Raw genomic sequence first — 12,626 nt, 5'->3', positions numbered from 1 at the left:
AATATGTATTCTTTGTTCTTTGAAGCAATCTAAATTAAAAAGATATTAATATCAATATGTCTCCGTTTGTGATTTACATTTTAATGTTTTATTTATGAAAACCTCAACCCTCTGAAGTTGGGAAACCTACAAAATTCAACACAGAATCTTAAATTAGAAGTTGTTTCTTTTGCTTTGGGTAAATATTACATCTGTTCTTGATGTAAGATTTGAAGCTGAAGTAAACATATTTGTTTAAGAACTTCTATTTCCTTTAAAGCCTCAAGTTAAGTATTTTGACCAGTGCTACGTTTGTTTGTTTGTTGTTGTGTTTTTTTTTTTTAATCAGAAGAAACCATAGAGCTTCTACAGACATCTGCATCCAGGCACTTAATGATAGCACTAACTGTCAATCACACGGTGATATCTGACAATAAATGGGACCATACGTACAAAATGTGATTAAGGAAATAAACTCCTCTGAAAATGCACTAAATTGAGTGAGAAACTGGCTTAGTTTCTCATAGACTTACATACAAAACTAGGGAGTTGCCCCCTGGTGGCCATTCAAGAGATACAGATATAAGACCATTCCATATCTATATCATTCGGACAATACGTCCTTTTGACATTGGTTCATGTGTAAACCTGCTCTTTTGTAATATTGGCTGTGCATGAATTCCCCACATGACTCAGCAGGTTTTTAAAATCCCACTCTTTTAACCTTTGCATTGTGTAGAGAAAGATCTCCAGACTCAGAAGAGGTCACATGTCAGACGTGGCCCTCGCCCTCGTACATCTGAACTGGGCCACATCTTAAAATACTGCATTCCTCTGAGAAATGTTCCAGAACATTCATTTGTGTTCATTTCTCACCGTCTGTCTGAGGAAGGTGAATCAATATATGTTACTCAGCAAAGACGTGTGGATTTATTTTTTAAACTCAGACATTTAGTCATATTTTGTGTGTTTTAAACCAGAATCTTTTAACTAAAACATACTCTTCCTTTGTGCCCTGCTCATATTCATCCATTCATATCATTCATGATTATATCAGGCATTTTGGATGATACAGGAGCCAAAAAAACAAAAAAACAATACTTATTGTTACACAATGTATAATGTTGTTTTAAATGTTATGTACCTGCAGGTGTGTTCCTCTCCTCTGATTGGCTGAGAAAGTAGGTGCCAGATGGAACTATTTAACATAGTAAAAGGAAGATAATTATTTTAAAACGTTTGTATTTATGGTAAAGTCATCAGCAGCAATTGAACATACTTGTTGATGATGACATCCTTTTTGGTGACGGTGCTTGGAATATGATGTCATATTACCATTAGATGTCACTATTGGTAATACACATAAATGCACATTTTATACCACTAAGGGTCCAGTGCATAACAACTTTAGCTGCCTGCCAATTCTTCATGTTTTATTCCATTTACATAAGAAGGTTGTTGGTTGGAACTCACTGAGTTGAACATTTGAAAGTCGGTAAAAACATGGACAACTTGTGTATTTTTAGCCAAACCTCACTTTGCTAGTGTTATAGTCTGTATTGACAATGAACCGATCACTTTTGTGCAGGGTTACAAGAGATTAGCATTTTTGTCTTGTTTGTTTTTAAACTGAGAAACATAAGAGAGTCATGTGGAGTGGAAACCCCAATTTTTGGTTCCCAGTTCTGGGAACGTTATCTTATGGTTGCGGGAACTTCCCTGAAGGTTTCCGCTAGGTTCTCCTGAGGTTAACATGAAAGGTTTACCTAACGTTAGATTTTGGTTGCACATTTGGTTCCCAGAACATTGTCACATCCTTTAAACAACCTTTAAAGAACATTCTCTTTTGGTTCCCAGAACGTTCCTCTAATGTTACTTTTCTAGAACCTTCATACAACCTTTAGAGAACGTTCTCTTTTGGTTCCCAGAACGTTCCTCTAATGTTACTTTTCTAGAACCTTCATACAACCTTTAGAGAACGTTCTCTTTTGGTTCCCAGAAAGTTCCCCTAACATTGCTTTTATACAACCTTTAGAGAACGTTCTCTTTTGGTTCCCAGAACGTTCCCCTAACGTTACTTTTATACAACCTTTATCAGCATTGTGTGAAATTATATGGCAATGGCTCGAATAGGACGGTTATTTATATTTAAAAGTTACATACCACAGCTTTAAAGTGGCCTTTAGAGAACGTTCCCTTTTGGTTCCCAGAACGTTCCCCTAACGTTACTTTATCAGCGTTGTGTGAAATTATTTGGCAATGGCTCAAATAGGACGGTTATTTATATTTAAAAGTTACGTACCTCATCTTTAAAGTGGCACATTTGAATGGAAACCTGCCTAATATAATAATATATGATAAGTGTAAACGCCCACATCCACGTCACATCATGAGGCAACTGTCCCTTTAATGGTGATGTAGCAGGGTTAGCTGATGTAGGACGGTGCGTCTCCTGCTGCTGCTGCTGCTTCACTCGCGCTGAGCTCCACCATCATGGCCTCCACACCGACACCACCGAGGATGAAGCGAGCAGCCAGCGGCCCTTCTTCCCTTCTTCCCGGTGCGGAGACGGACGTCAAGCCGAAGCAGAGGCACCGGTAGAGGCGAGCCGCGCCGGGGAGGAGCCGCCGCCTCACATCCCGATGCCACCCCGGTCTCCTCCATGCCTTCGTCGAAACACAAGTACAGCTACTCCATAAAGAAGAGCGGGGAGAGCCCGGGCACGAACATGACCACCAACCGGGATTATTCCGTGAATCTGTCGGTGCAGCAGGTGCTGAGCCTCTGGGTGCAAGGGACGACGCTGCAGCATTTCACAGGTATGAAGGGAGGAGGATGGAAGGTGCAGTTACTCTCTGTTTTCATGTGTTCACACTCAAATCATCACCATTATCATCACCATCATCATCATCATCATCATCATCATCTGCAGCTTTGGCTGTGGAGCACAAACCTTCATGCACTAGATATATAAATATGATTGAATGGCTCAGTGCTGAGGGAGCAAAGGGAAGAGCTGTGACCGGGTAGAGGAGCTGAACACCGGCTGCAACGCTCCACTGTCCACGCGTGCACTCCGTAGTTGTTGGCACAGACATCCTCACACACCATGCGGCTAATCAGTCATTCCGCTGCGTGATTGTGTCTTGACTGTGTAGTAAATGAGGTGTTGCCCCCTCTTTATCCATCACGCCATCCCATCATCATCCCTTTGTCTTGCAGTCCGGTGATCAGAGCTCTCTGGGTGTCAGTGTGTGAAGAACGTTTGCATTCTGAGGGAAAATTCACGTTTTTGTCAATGGAGTTTTGAATGGAAGCCTCAGATACTTTCTTAAAGGGATAGTTCTTTTTTTATTTTGCTGTTGTTGAAGTGTGGTTATATGAGGTAGTGACACATATGTGTTGTTCAGTTCTAGCTCGACTCATCAAATTTTTTTGCTTTTCCATTAGTGATGATACTTGGTGTTTTTCTTTTTTATCACCTGCTCTGACAAAATGTGACGTCAACAGACTGCCGGCCACTGATTGGTCGGATAGTGTCGTCACTGGAAGAGTCATGAGCGCAACGTCCAACACAAGAATCAAACTGAAAAATGCCAAACGGTAGATCAGTTAAAAAGACTTAAAAGTCCCTGAAAACATGTGTTAATCTCCAACATTTAGCAAAGGAAATGTCTAAAATCTCCATATATAACCATATATAAGTACACCATATATTGAGTGGTATTTCAGGAAGTGCTGAACGATTAACGTTTAAAACAACGTCATGTCAGTTTCATGCAGACCCCGCCCATGATGAGGACGCACTATGAAACAATGGAAAATGACACCAGGACAAACAATTTGGCAGAACTTTCAACTTTAAGATTTATGTGTGTATGAAATGATTCATTTACCAATTCGATAAAATTAGATAATCCTTAGATAATCCGACAGTGGGGAGATTTACGGTGTCACAGTAGCAAAGACAGTAAAAGTAATAAATAATACACATGCATTTCCACATCTTTGAATGTATAATTAAGAAGATATTGACTATTAACATTATAAAAAAATAGAATATATTACACAGTATATACAGTACATTAAGTATAAACGGAATGGGCTCAGTATTTACATTGTAAACCAGGATTACATATGAGATATTGCACATTCTGTGAAAATTACAGTGTAATATTAGGTGTAAATGATTTGCTACATTTTGCACAAATTTGCAAATTTGATATTGTTTTTTTCAGGGCTGATATTGATATTGATTATTACGAGTTAATGAGGCCAAAAATCAATATTTGCAATCACTATGCTGTTATGAAAATTCAGAATTGTATATACCCGCCTAAAAAATAATCCAGTAAAAATATTTAAATAGATAAAAAAATGAAATCAAAAATAATCAGCCAGGCCAATAATTGGTTGATCCCTACTAGTCATGATAGCCATCGTTAAAAACAGTGGATGTGTTCAGAGGCTTTAAGGAGAATTAGTTGAGGTTAAAATAAATAAAGTAAAACAATTTAGGAACATGAGTGTGCAGACGTCTTATCAACAGTGCAGGCACACCACACTTCCTGCCATTCATTCTCAATATTGTAATGGTATGTAAACGTTAGTTCTTTTAAGTTACGGGAAACAACAGAATATTCATATGAGACTATGAAAAAAGACTGCAGCAAAGGCGGACATGTGGTCATAGCTGACTTGGCACATACTGCACTGTTCATGAAGCACAGCTGGCATCCTGTGTTAGGAAACACATTAAGCAAAAACAAGAAAAAACAAGAAAAAAAGAGGTAGTTGATGATGCTGAGTCAGCAGGAAGCTGCAGTGCATGTGTTTTTTTTTTTTTTTTTTTTTTTTGCGGAAGCCAGTGAGCAGAACCCTGCGAGGACGAGCTGACACCGCTTGGCTTTAGTGAGCAAGGTTCATGAAACTGTCACCCGATCCTTCTTAAACCCACACTTAACCAGCCAGATGAAAAATGACCTTCTGGGACATTAGATAAGGTCAGGTGGGGGCGGGGGGGCGAGTGTGTGAATCTTAAACATGATGGACTCCATAGGCAGATGTACACATTTGGCTTTCTGTGTACTGAGGCCCATCGGGAGCTGATTAAACAATCACATTTCCTGTTGATAACTTGAATTCCCACAACAGTTTCAGCTCAGCACAGGAGAGAACATAAACATAGTTTGTCTTATGGTTTGAAAATAAACTATGTGTCTAATAATCCACGCTAGGGATGAACGATTTTGCATAAATATGTAATTGGGATTATTTTGACTGAAATTGAGATATGATTTGCGATATGAGAGGGAATGGTCATTTTTACGTCATTATTCTCATTTTCATTTGAAAAAAAAACATATTTAAAATGATTACTGTGCGATATTTGCTCAGATCTGTGAGATTCTCCCCAGTCTGTAGAATAAGATGTGTATAAATCAAGGCAGTAATTCATCTAAAATTATCATTTTCACACACATTTTGGCTTTAACATACATTGCGCTTGTATTGCAATTAAAGTCCAGATACTACCAGATTTATCTCTTCTCATCAACGATATCGCAGCTCTCTCTTTCTCAAATGTGCAAAACTGCGGCATCGTTGCAAACTCCGTGCTTCGTCACAATCTTATCAAACTAGTTCATGGTTTACTGTTGACAGACGAGCTCTAAAGCTGTCTGTAGCTGTGGTTTAGCAGACGTTAACGTTGCTAAACGTTCTTTGCTTCTCTGAACATGACACAGCACATCTCTGAGCCCACAGCTGCTCACCTGCAACTGCTCTGCCAAACATCCGGCGTCTGCTAAACACAAAAAAATCACCTGCCAAGAGTGGTTTGGACCGGCCTGTGTCAATGTAACGAGCCGTGGTTTCCCTCTCGCCTTTTTCTCTCGCTAGTGTTATTTAAAACGTAATAGCACACACACAGTATATTAAGCTTGTAATTCATAATGAAGTGCAGCAGGAATCGCTGCAACCAAAGCATTAATATGTTGCTCTGAATGTCGTCCACCAGCCTGACAGGTAACGGTCCCTCGTTAATCCACCCAAGACAGATTTTACTGGCATTTAATTCTCAGCAGCTGTTAATGTCAGAGCCCACCCATCTGTGCCCAGCAGGGGGGAAAGAAGCATTCAGATTAACCAATATAGGCATTTTACACTGTGTTTAGTAAAATACTTGCACGCATTCAAAAATCGCAAAAAAAAAAGGTTTAATTCTGCATAATTCTGATCCCTTGCATTGATATAGTCACTGATAAATTAACCCTTAGAACACGGAGCATTTAGGCTGCATTTTCCCTTTACTATGCTAAAATGTACAGTATATATAGAGGGAATAAGAATACGCAATATAGAGTGTCTTTTATCCTTTTTTCAAGCGTAACATAGAAAGTCTGATGATTTTTTATTTTTTTTATTTTCACCAACTATATAAACAAACCTGTGCAAAAAGTAAGTAAGTAAGTAAAAGTAGTAAAATTGAAATACGTCACAGTTCAAAGTTCACTTGGTTTGTTTTATGAACAAAAATAAAATAAAAAACGCTCTATTTTGTGACTTGTGCACAATTATTGCTACTTTGTATCACTATTCAGGAAATAAAGTGAATCAAAAAACACACATTTTTAAAGCCTGAATATGTGACCTATAAACACAAACCCCCAGGATGTCCATATAAGGAGTTGGGTATTATTCTCATGACATTTTATCAAGGATGCACTAAGGGTTAATACTGATGCATCTTGTAAGTTGTTATATAATTTACATAACTTACAAAATTGACATTATATTCTATCAAAAAATACCTGAAACTAATAACTTTAAGACCATTTACTTGTTAGTAACTGACATTATAAATAAAGTGAGAAGTAGAAGCTCATTTTGTTTATTTTACAAAGGTTATTTTTCATATTTGATCACTTATTTTGTTAATTTAAAAGAAAAGGGCAAGTTGTCTCACACCAGCTCCTCTAATGGGGCAATATTTGTTTTGTACAATTAAAAGCTGAATTTGTCCAGTTTTTAACTAGGGATTCACTGCAGAGGTGATGGAGTCAATAACCGATAATGATATATATAAATTATCCCCTGTGCCCATCTGCACTGATCATTTTGTCTCTTTTGTAGTGAAATCACACAATATTTTGCATTTCAGCAGATCGTAGAAGTCAAGGATGTAGCAGCTTATTCACTCTACTGTTTTAGTCATTCGTCATATTGGGGGATCTTTGTATGTTTGCCATTATCCAATTATGCATTTTAGAAGTCAATATCGGTCTATACTAATTTTGTGCCAATAAAATTGTGCATTCTTATGAATAGATGAGGTTGCAGCTGCTGACTGTGTCCTTGTGTCCCCTGTGTCCCCTCTGAGACACATTGAAGGGACGTGAACGTCCTGGATGATGTTGACCTCAGTCAGTGTCTGGTTCATGGGTTCATGCATAATGACAACGATGGAAAGAAACCACTGTCGTCCTCTCCTCCTCTGTCTCCCATCTGTTTGTACGGCGACATCAGTGAGAGGCCCGTGATGCGTGATCTAACTCAGTCACGCAGAACAAAAAGCCATTGTGTTCCTGTGCTGTCACATCTCTCTCGAGTCGACTCGACAGCCAACGACCTGATCGATAAATAGATGCAGGCGCTCGGTGGACTGTGGAACAACCAGGTTAAGTGCTTCGATGCTAAAGAGCTTCCCACTGGGCTCCAGAACTGAGAAATACTTTGTAACGTGATCGAGTCTTTGGGTGTTTACACCCACACAACAATGTCATATTTCCTGTTTGTATTGCTCCATCCAAACAAGACAGGCTCAGTCCTTTCACACAACATTCCCCCTCTCTGGATTGGTCACAGTTATCCTTGGCCGATCTCTTCTCTTGTTGGATAATCTCAGTTCCAGCTGGCTCCTCCTCGCTCCCACGGTGCCAGTGGTTCAGAAGCACTAGCACTTGCTGGCGGAGTGGGATGATGCTGGAGCTCTGTATGCAAATCTGTCTTTTTGAGACAGAAAAACAGAGAAAGACTGAGGGACGAAGAAGTGGATGAGAGACTAATGATATCCTCCAGCTTCTGTAAAATAGTTTCCTATTATATAAATAATTTATACAGACAGAGGCGGCACAATTAGGGATGGCTCGGTGCCTCTTTTTGATTCTGATACCAATATCACAACTGGGAGTCTCCACCAATACCAATCACACTCTGTGATATTAAGGCTTTTGGGATCATTCCAGAGTTTGACCAGTGTTGGACTGACACCAATACTGATTATCAGGGATACATGATATTGGTATTGGCAGATATTGACTTTTAAATGTATCAAGGATCTAAGAGTGGCTTAGATCTGACTTATAGATTCTGGCTCCTTGACTTCTATGCTGGCGCCTTCTCCAACTAATATTGTTTATGTTGATTTATTTTTACACAATTGATCAAATGTATGAATGATACTGTTCATTTCACTACAGAAGAGACTCAGTGACCTTTGCATACTGCATACTGTATCTCAGTATCGTAAACATGACTCAGCTAAAATGGGTTTGCTGATTTTTATTTACATTTTTACAGTCTTTGCATAGTGAAGCAAGCAATTCAAAAGCCCCCCTGGCTCACAGCTACTTGTGCAGGTCTGATGATACTGTATCTCTGCACCTAAACCTGTGTGCTAATCTGTGAAATGAATCAGGAAATATGCCAATGGTCCACATAGCTGGATTATATTACATCTGAGCATTAACATCCCAGAAACTGCATGACAAGGACATTTTATCTTTACTTGACCAGGAAGAAATGAATCTATATGTATGTTTTTTATTCTATATTCTATATTATACTCAAAGTGTTGATTTAATGTTGTTCTGACTGATGTAATTGGACTGAGAGACAAAAAATTATGAGATTTATTGGTCTAGATCCAAAAAGTATTAGATCACATATTCTTCCTGTCTTCCTGCAGTTTTTTCACATAAACATGTAGTTTTTTAAGTAAAAATAGAAATACCCTAAAGTAGAAACACCCAAATACTCTATACTATTAAGTAAAAGTCATCTTGTAGTTTTGTTATTATGCTATATTATGTGTTTTATTCACTAATATTAACACATTTAAAGGGTTAGGGTTAGGGTTAATTGAGGTATTGACTACATTCTCATACTTGTAAAATCTTGTTTAAATGATTGTCATTTGGCAGAAATTGAAGATTGAAGAATAATTATACAACCGTCTTTACTCCAGAATGAGCCTTCTTTATTTATATTATTTATATATCAGGAGTTGGCCATCATCCACCATGTGCTTTGTGTTTTGATTCATCATGAAGGCTTCATAGGCTCTTGGAAGGGAAGGTTAAGGTCATGGATATTCAGCTGCATTCCCCACACTGTACCTTTACATTAGTACACATTTCATGCATTCAGAAATGTGTGAAAGACAACAGGTGTTGTTGAGAAAACAAGTGTTTTCCGTTGTCTTCAGCTCGTATCTGTTGTCTTCTCCTCATCAGAAATGTGGTACTGGGTTTTCCTGTGGTGTCTCTTCTCCTCGCTCTTTGTCCACGGGGTGGTGGGGCTGCTCATGTTAGTCATGCTGCAGCGCCACAAGAGAGGCCGCCTCATCACCCTGGTGCTGGTCAGCGTGGGTTTCCTGGCATCGCTCTCTGGAGGCGTCATCACCAGTAAGTCGGGTTTTTTTTTCTTCCCTTATTCTCCTTTACTTTCACATTGACCACAACAGCAGTCAGTGTCCAGAAAAAGACACGACGTGACACTGAGGGACAGAAAAGAGGATGGTGGGAGTTTCTATGTCGACTCCTGTCAACCAAGAGCTGACAGAGAGTCAACCTTACTTTAGTTTATGTAGCACAAGATGTTTCTGCTATTTATGTCCAATAAGGACAAAACATGTTTAATTGATATTATATCTATTTAGAAAACATGATGGTATTTGAGGGCACAGTGTATCCGTCCTACATTGACACAACCAAATAAGAAAACATCACCTTCTTATTGAGCCAAGGGTATTCAAACTGTGCTTACAGCGCCATCTGCTGGACCCTGCAGTCATTACTACAGTCTGATGGGCATCTAGGCTACATATTTTCAAATGTTAAGGTCTAGGTTTTAACTTTCCCCTCAAAATTCAAATGGATATTTGAATTTCAGATGAAACCTGACTTTATCCTGGTGTTTTGACAATATAGGATTTTAGCACTTCTCACACTGGTAGTTTAAACACTGCTGCCGTGTTTTTCCCCTCAGGTGCAGCGGTGGCAGGCGTTTACCGTGTGGCAGGGAAGGACATGGCGCCACTGGAGGCTCTGGTGTTCGGTGTGGGCCAAACCACACTCTCTGTCGTCATATCCTTCTCACGCATCCTGGCCACTCTGTGAAGAACAAAAAAACCCTCGACAAGCAGAAGGACAGATGCCGACACCACGCAACATGAATTGAGCCAATCAGAGACTTCACGTAACTCGCCATGACCTCAGAGAAGAGGAGGAAGGCAGATATCCTTTGGACCTTTAGGGCTGGATGGAAGGACAGAGCGCCCCCTTGTGTCTCTGTCCTGTTACTGCTAGAATCACAGAGCAGCAGCAGGTGGAGATCCTCTGAACTTGAAAGCCATGATCGGGGAGGGGGGGTTTCCAGCGTTTGTGCCAATGACCTTTTCTGGGACAAAGATGCTCTCTGTTGCACTCGTGTGGGAAAGAAAAGCAATTTTTAAAAAATGTGAATCAACAGTGACGACCTGTAGTCACGATGTAATGAGAACAAAAGGAGCTACGAGGGGGGAGTTTAGGAAGCGACGACCCAACAGTGTTCAGGAGCAGAAACACCCTCTTCATCAGCCTCACCATCATGCAGATACAGGCTCAAAAGCTGCACCATTGAACTCCTGAGTCGAAGATACAGCTTTGAATTGTGCACGTTGCATTAGTTGGAGACGCTGTTTGACCTGAGATGGAGGTGGAGCTGAACGTGTGGAGGAGAAAACCAGCATCAGTGCTACGTTGGTTTGTCGTGTTGAAATATTGATTTCTTACGTGTCAACCAGAACAAAACTCCAAGAGGAGACATTTTGGGGAATACAGTTGTTTACGTAGTGTAACTCTTACTCTTGTGCCTGTGTGGTAAAAGATTTTGGGTCCAATTGAGCGCCAGACCACATAACCTTTGAGATTGAGTATGAGTCTGGAAAGGGTTTAGTCACCTCCCACGTCCAAGTGGCATCATCAAAATGCCTCTATACGCAATTGAATAGACCTACAACCAATCAGACCAATGATCCAGGTGAAGTATGGCTTCTTGACTTCCAGACGTGTAGTGAGAGGATTAACAGACATAATCCTAATCTTAACAACCAGTCAAAAATCTTTGCAGTTTTGACTCATTCATAGAGTGATTGTACTGTATCTTGAGCATATTTGCTGTTACACATAACTCACACAGTCGTCAAGGGGCAAGTTTTGGGTTCAGTGTCTTGCCCCGAGGACGCGGAACAAACTAATATCTCCTGACCCTGACGCCATAAACTGCATTTGATCATTTATGACGCAGAATCCTGGTGTGTTAAAGGAGCTGTGATGTGTATGTGTGTGTATATGACAGCGAGGGGCCTTTGGAGCAACGACAGCTGGATATTAAGTAACAATAAAATAATCCAGGTCGTGCTGCAAAACGAATAAGGCAATTTTCTTTTTTGCAAAAACATTAATAATCTGTTTTGCTCTAAAGTCACAGTTGATGAGGCGAGTGTGTGGTAATCCCCACTCTTAAATCATGTGTTTATCAAACTTACATCAAATATCAAATATTACAAGTTGGGTCTGAAGTCTTGCACACTCTTGCTCCATATGTATACATTCTTACTTGAAGTGATGACGTTTTAGTCTTCAGTGTCGTTGTGACATTGACACTCATTTATAATGTAGGTCACTCCTCCTTGACACATGTGCTGGTCATCACAGTGAACAATCAAAGGAGATTTAACAGTTTTACAAACACAGAAACAGAATACACCTTCAAAAAAGTCAAATATTTCTAATGGATGTACAGAAAAGGCTTTAACGTCTTCATACATGCCATAAATACAATTTACTGGACATAAAAGGAGAAACAGAAACACTAGGTCACGGTCAGTGTTCAGTTTTCAAACATTTTCTCTCCTTGAAAATAAAACCTTAATGTTAGCTCCTCTTTTGGGGAGAAGATACTTTTTCAGTACCAATGAACCTGAGAGATGGTTACATTCAACAATTATGTGTTCTGCAATTTGTGTCATACTAGTATAGTGTCAATACTATACTAGTTTTTCCAACATGTGACTGACCAAGGGCAATTAATGACATTTGTATGACTCATGTAATCAGAAATGAGGTCATTCCTTTCAAAGAAATGTATTTATGTGTCTATACAAGGATGTTTGAAGATGTTACAAAGAATAATCTAATATATTAAAGCTAATGAAACAAAGCTACAACATTATAAAGCTAATATAATGAAGCTAATGAAACAAAGTTACTAAAACTAATGAAGCTACTAAAACTAATGAAGCTAATCAAATAAAGCTAATCAAACTAATAAAGCAAATGAAACAAAGCTACTAAAATTAATGAAGCTAATCAAATAAAGCTAAT

General features: G+C 39.3%; 1 protein-coding gene across 1 annotated transcript; it reads left to right on the top strand.

Annotated features, from left to right (window-relative positions):
• The first annotated feature begins 2,415 nt into the window (after window positions 1-2,415).
• On the top strand, window positions 2,416-11,954 carry tmem170b (transmembrane protein 170B). The gene is made up of 3 exons (XM_058618464.1): window positions 2,416-2,798; window positions 9,495-9,665; window positions 10,249-11,954. Exons 1-3 carry the CDS (start codon window positions 2,642-2,644, stop codon window positions 10,377-10,379), a joined length of 459 nt encoding a protein of 152 aa, XP_058474447.1. The 5' UTR covers window positions 2,416-2,641; the 3' UTR covers window positions 10,380-11,954.
• The last annotated feature ends 672 nt before the right edge of the window (window positions 11,955-12,626 follow it).

This window comes from Solea solea, chromosome 20 (assembly GCF_958295425.1).
Source record: "Solea solea chromosome 20, fSolSol10.1, whole genome shotgun sequence".
Taxonomy (NCBI): domain Eukaryota; kingdom Metazoa; phylum Chordata; class Actinopteri; order Pleuronectiformes; family Soleidae; genus Solea; species Solea solea.
This window is presented reverse-complemented; position numbering and strand designations above follow the sequence as displayed.

Bases quoted from the DNA above. Each gene is read 5' to 3' on its own strand.
- tmem170b (XM_058618464.1), top strand. From the start codon at position 2,642: ATGCCTTCGTCGAAACACAAGTACAGCTACTCCATAAAGAAGAGCGGG. The intron at 2,799-9,494 runs GTATGAAGGGAG...TCTCCTCATCAG, and splicing joins GACGCTGCAGCATTTCACAG to AAATGTGGTACTGGGTTTTC. The intron at 9,666-10,248 runs GTAAGTCGGGTT...TTTTCCCCTCAG, and splicing joins CTCTGGAGGCGTCATCACCA to GTGCAGCGGTGGCAGGCGTT.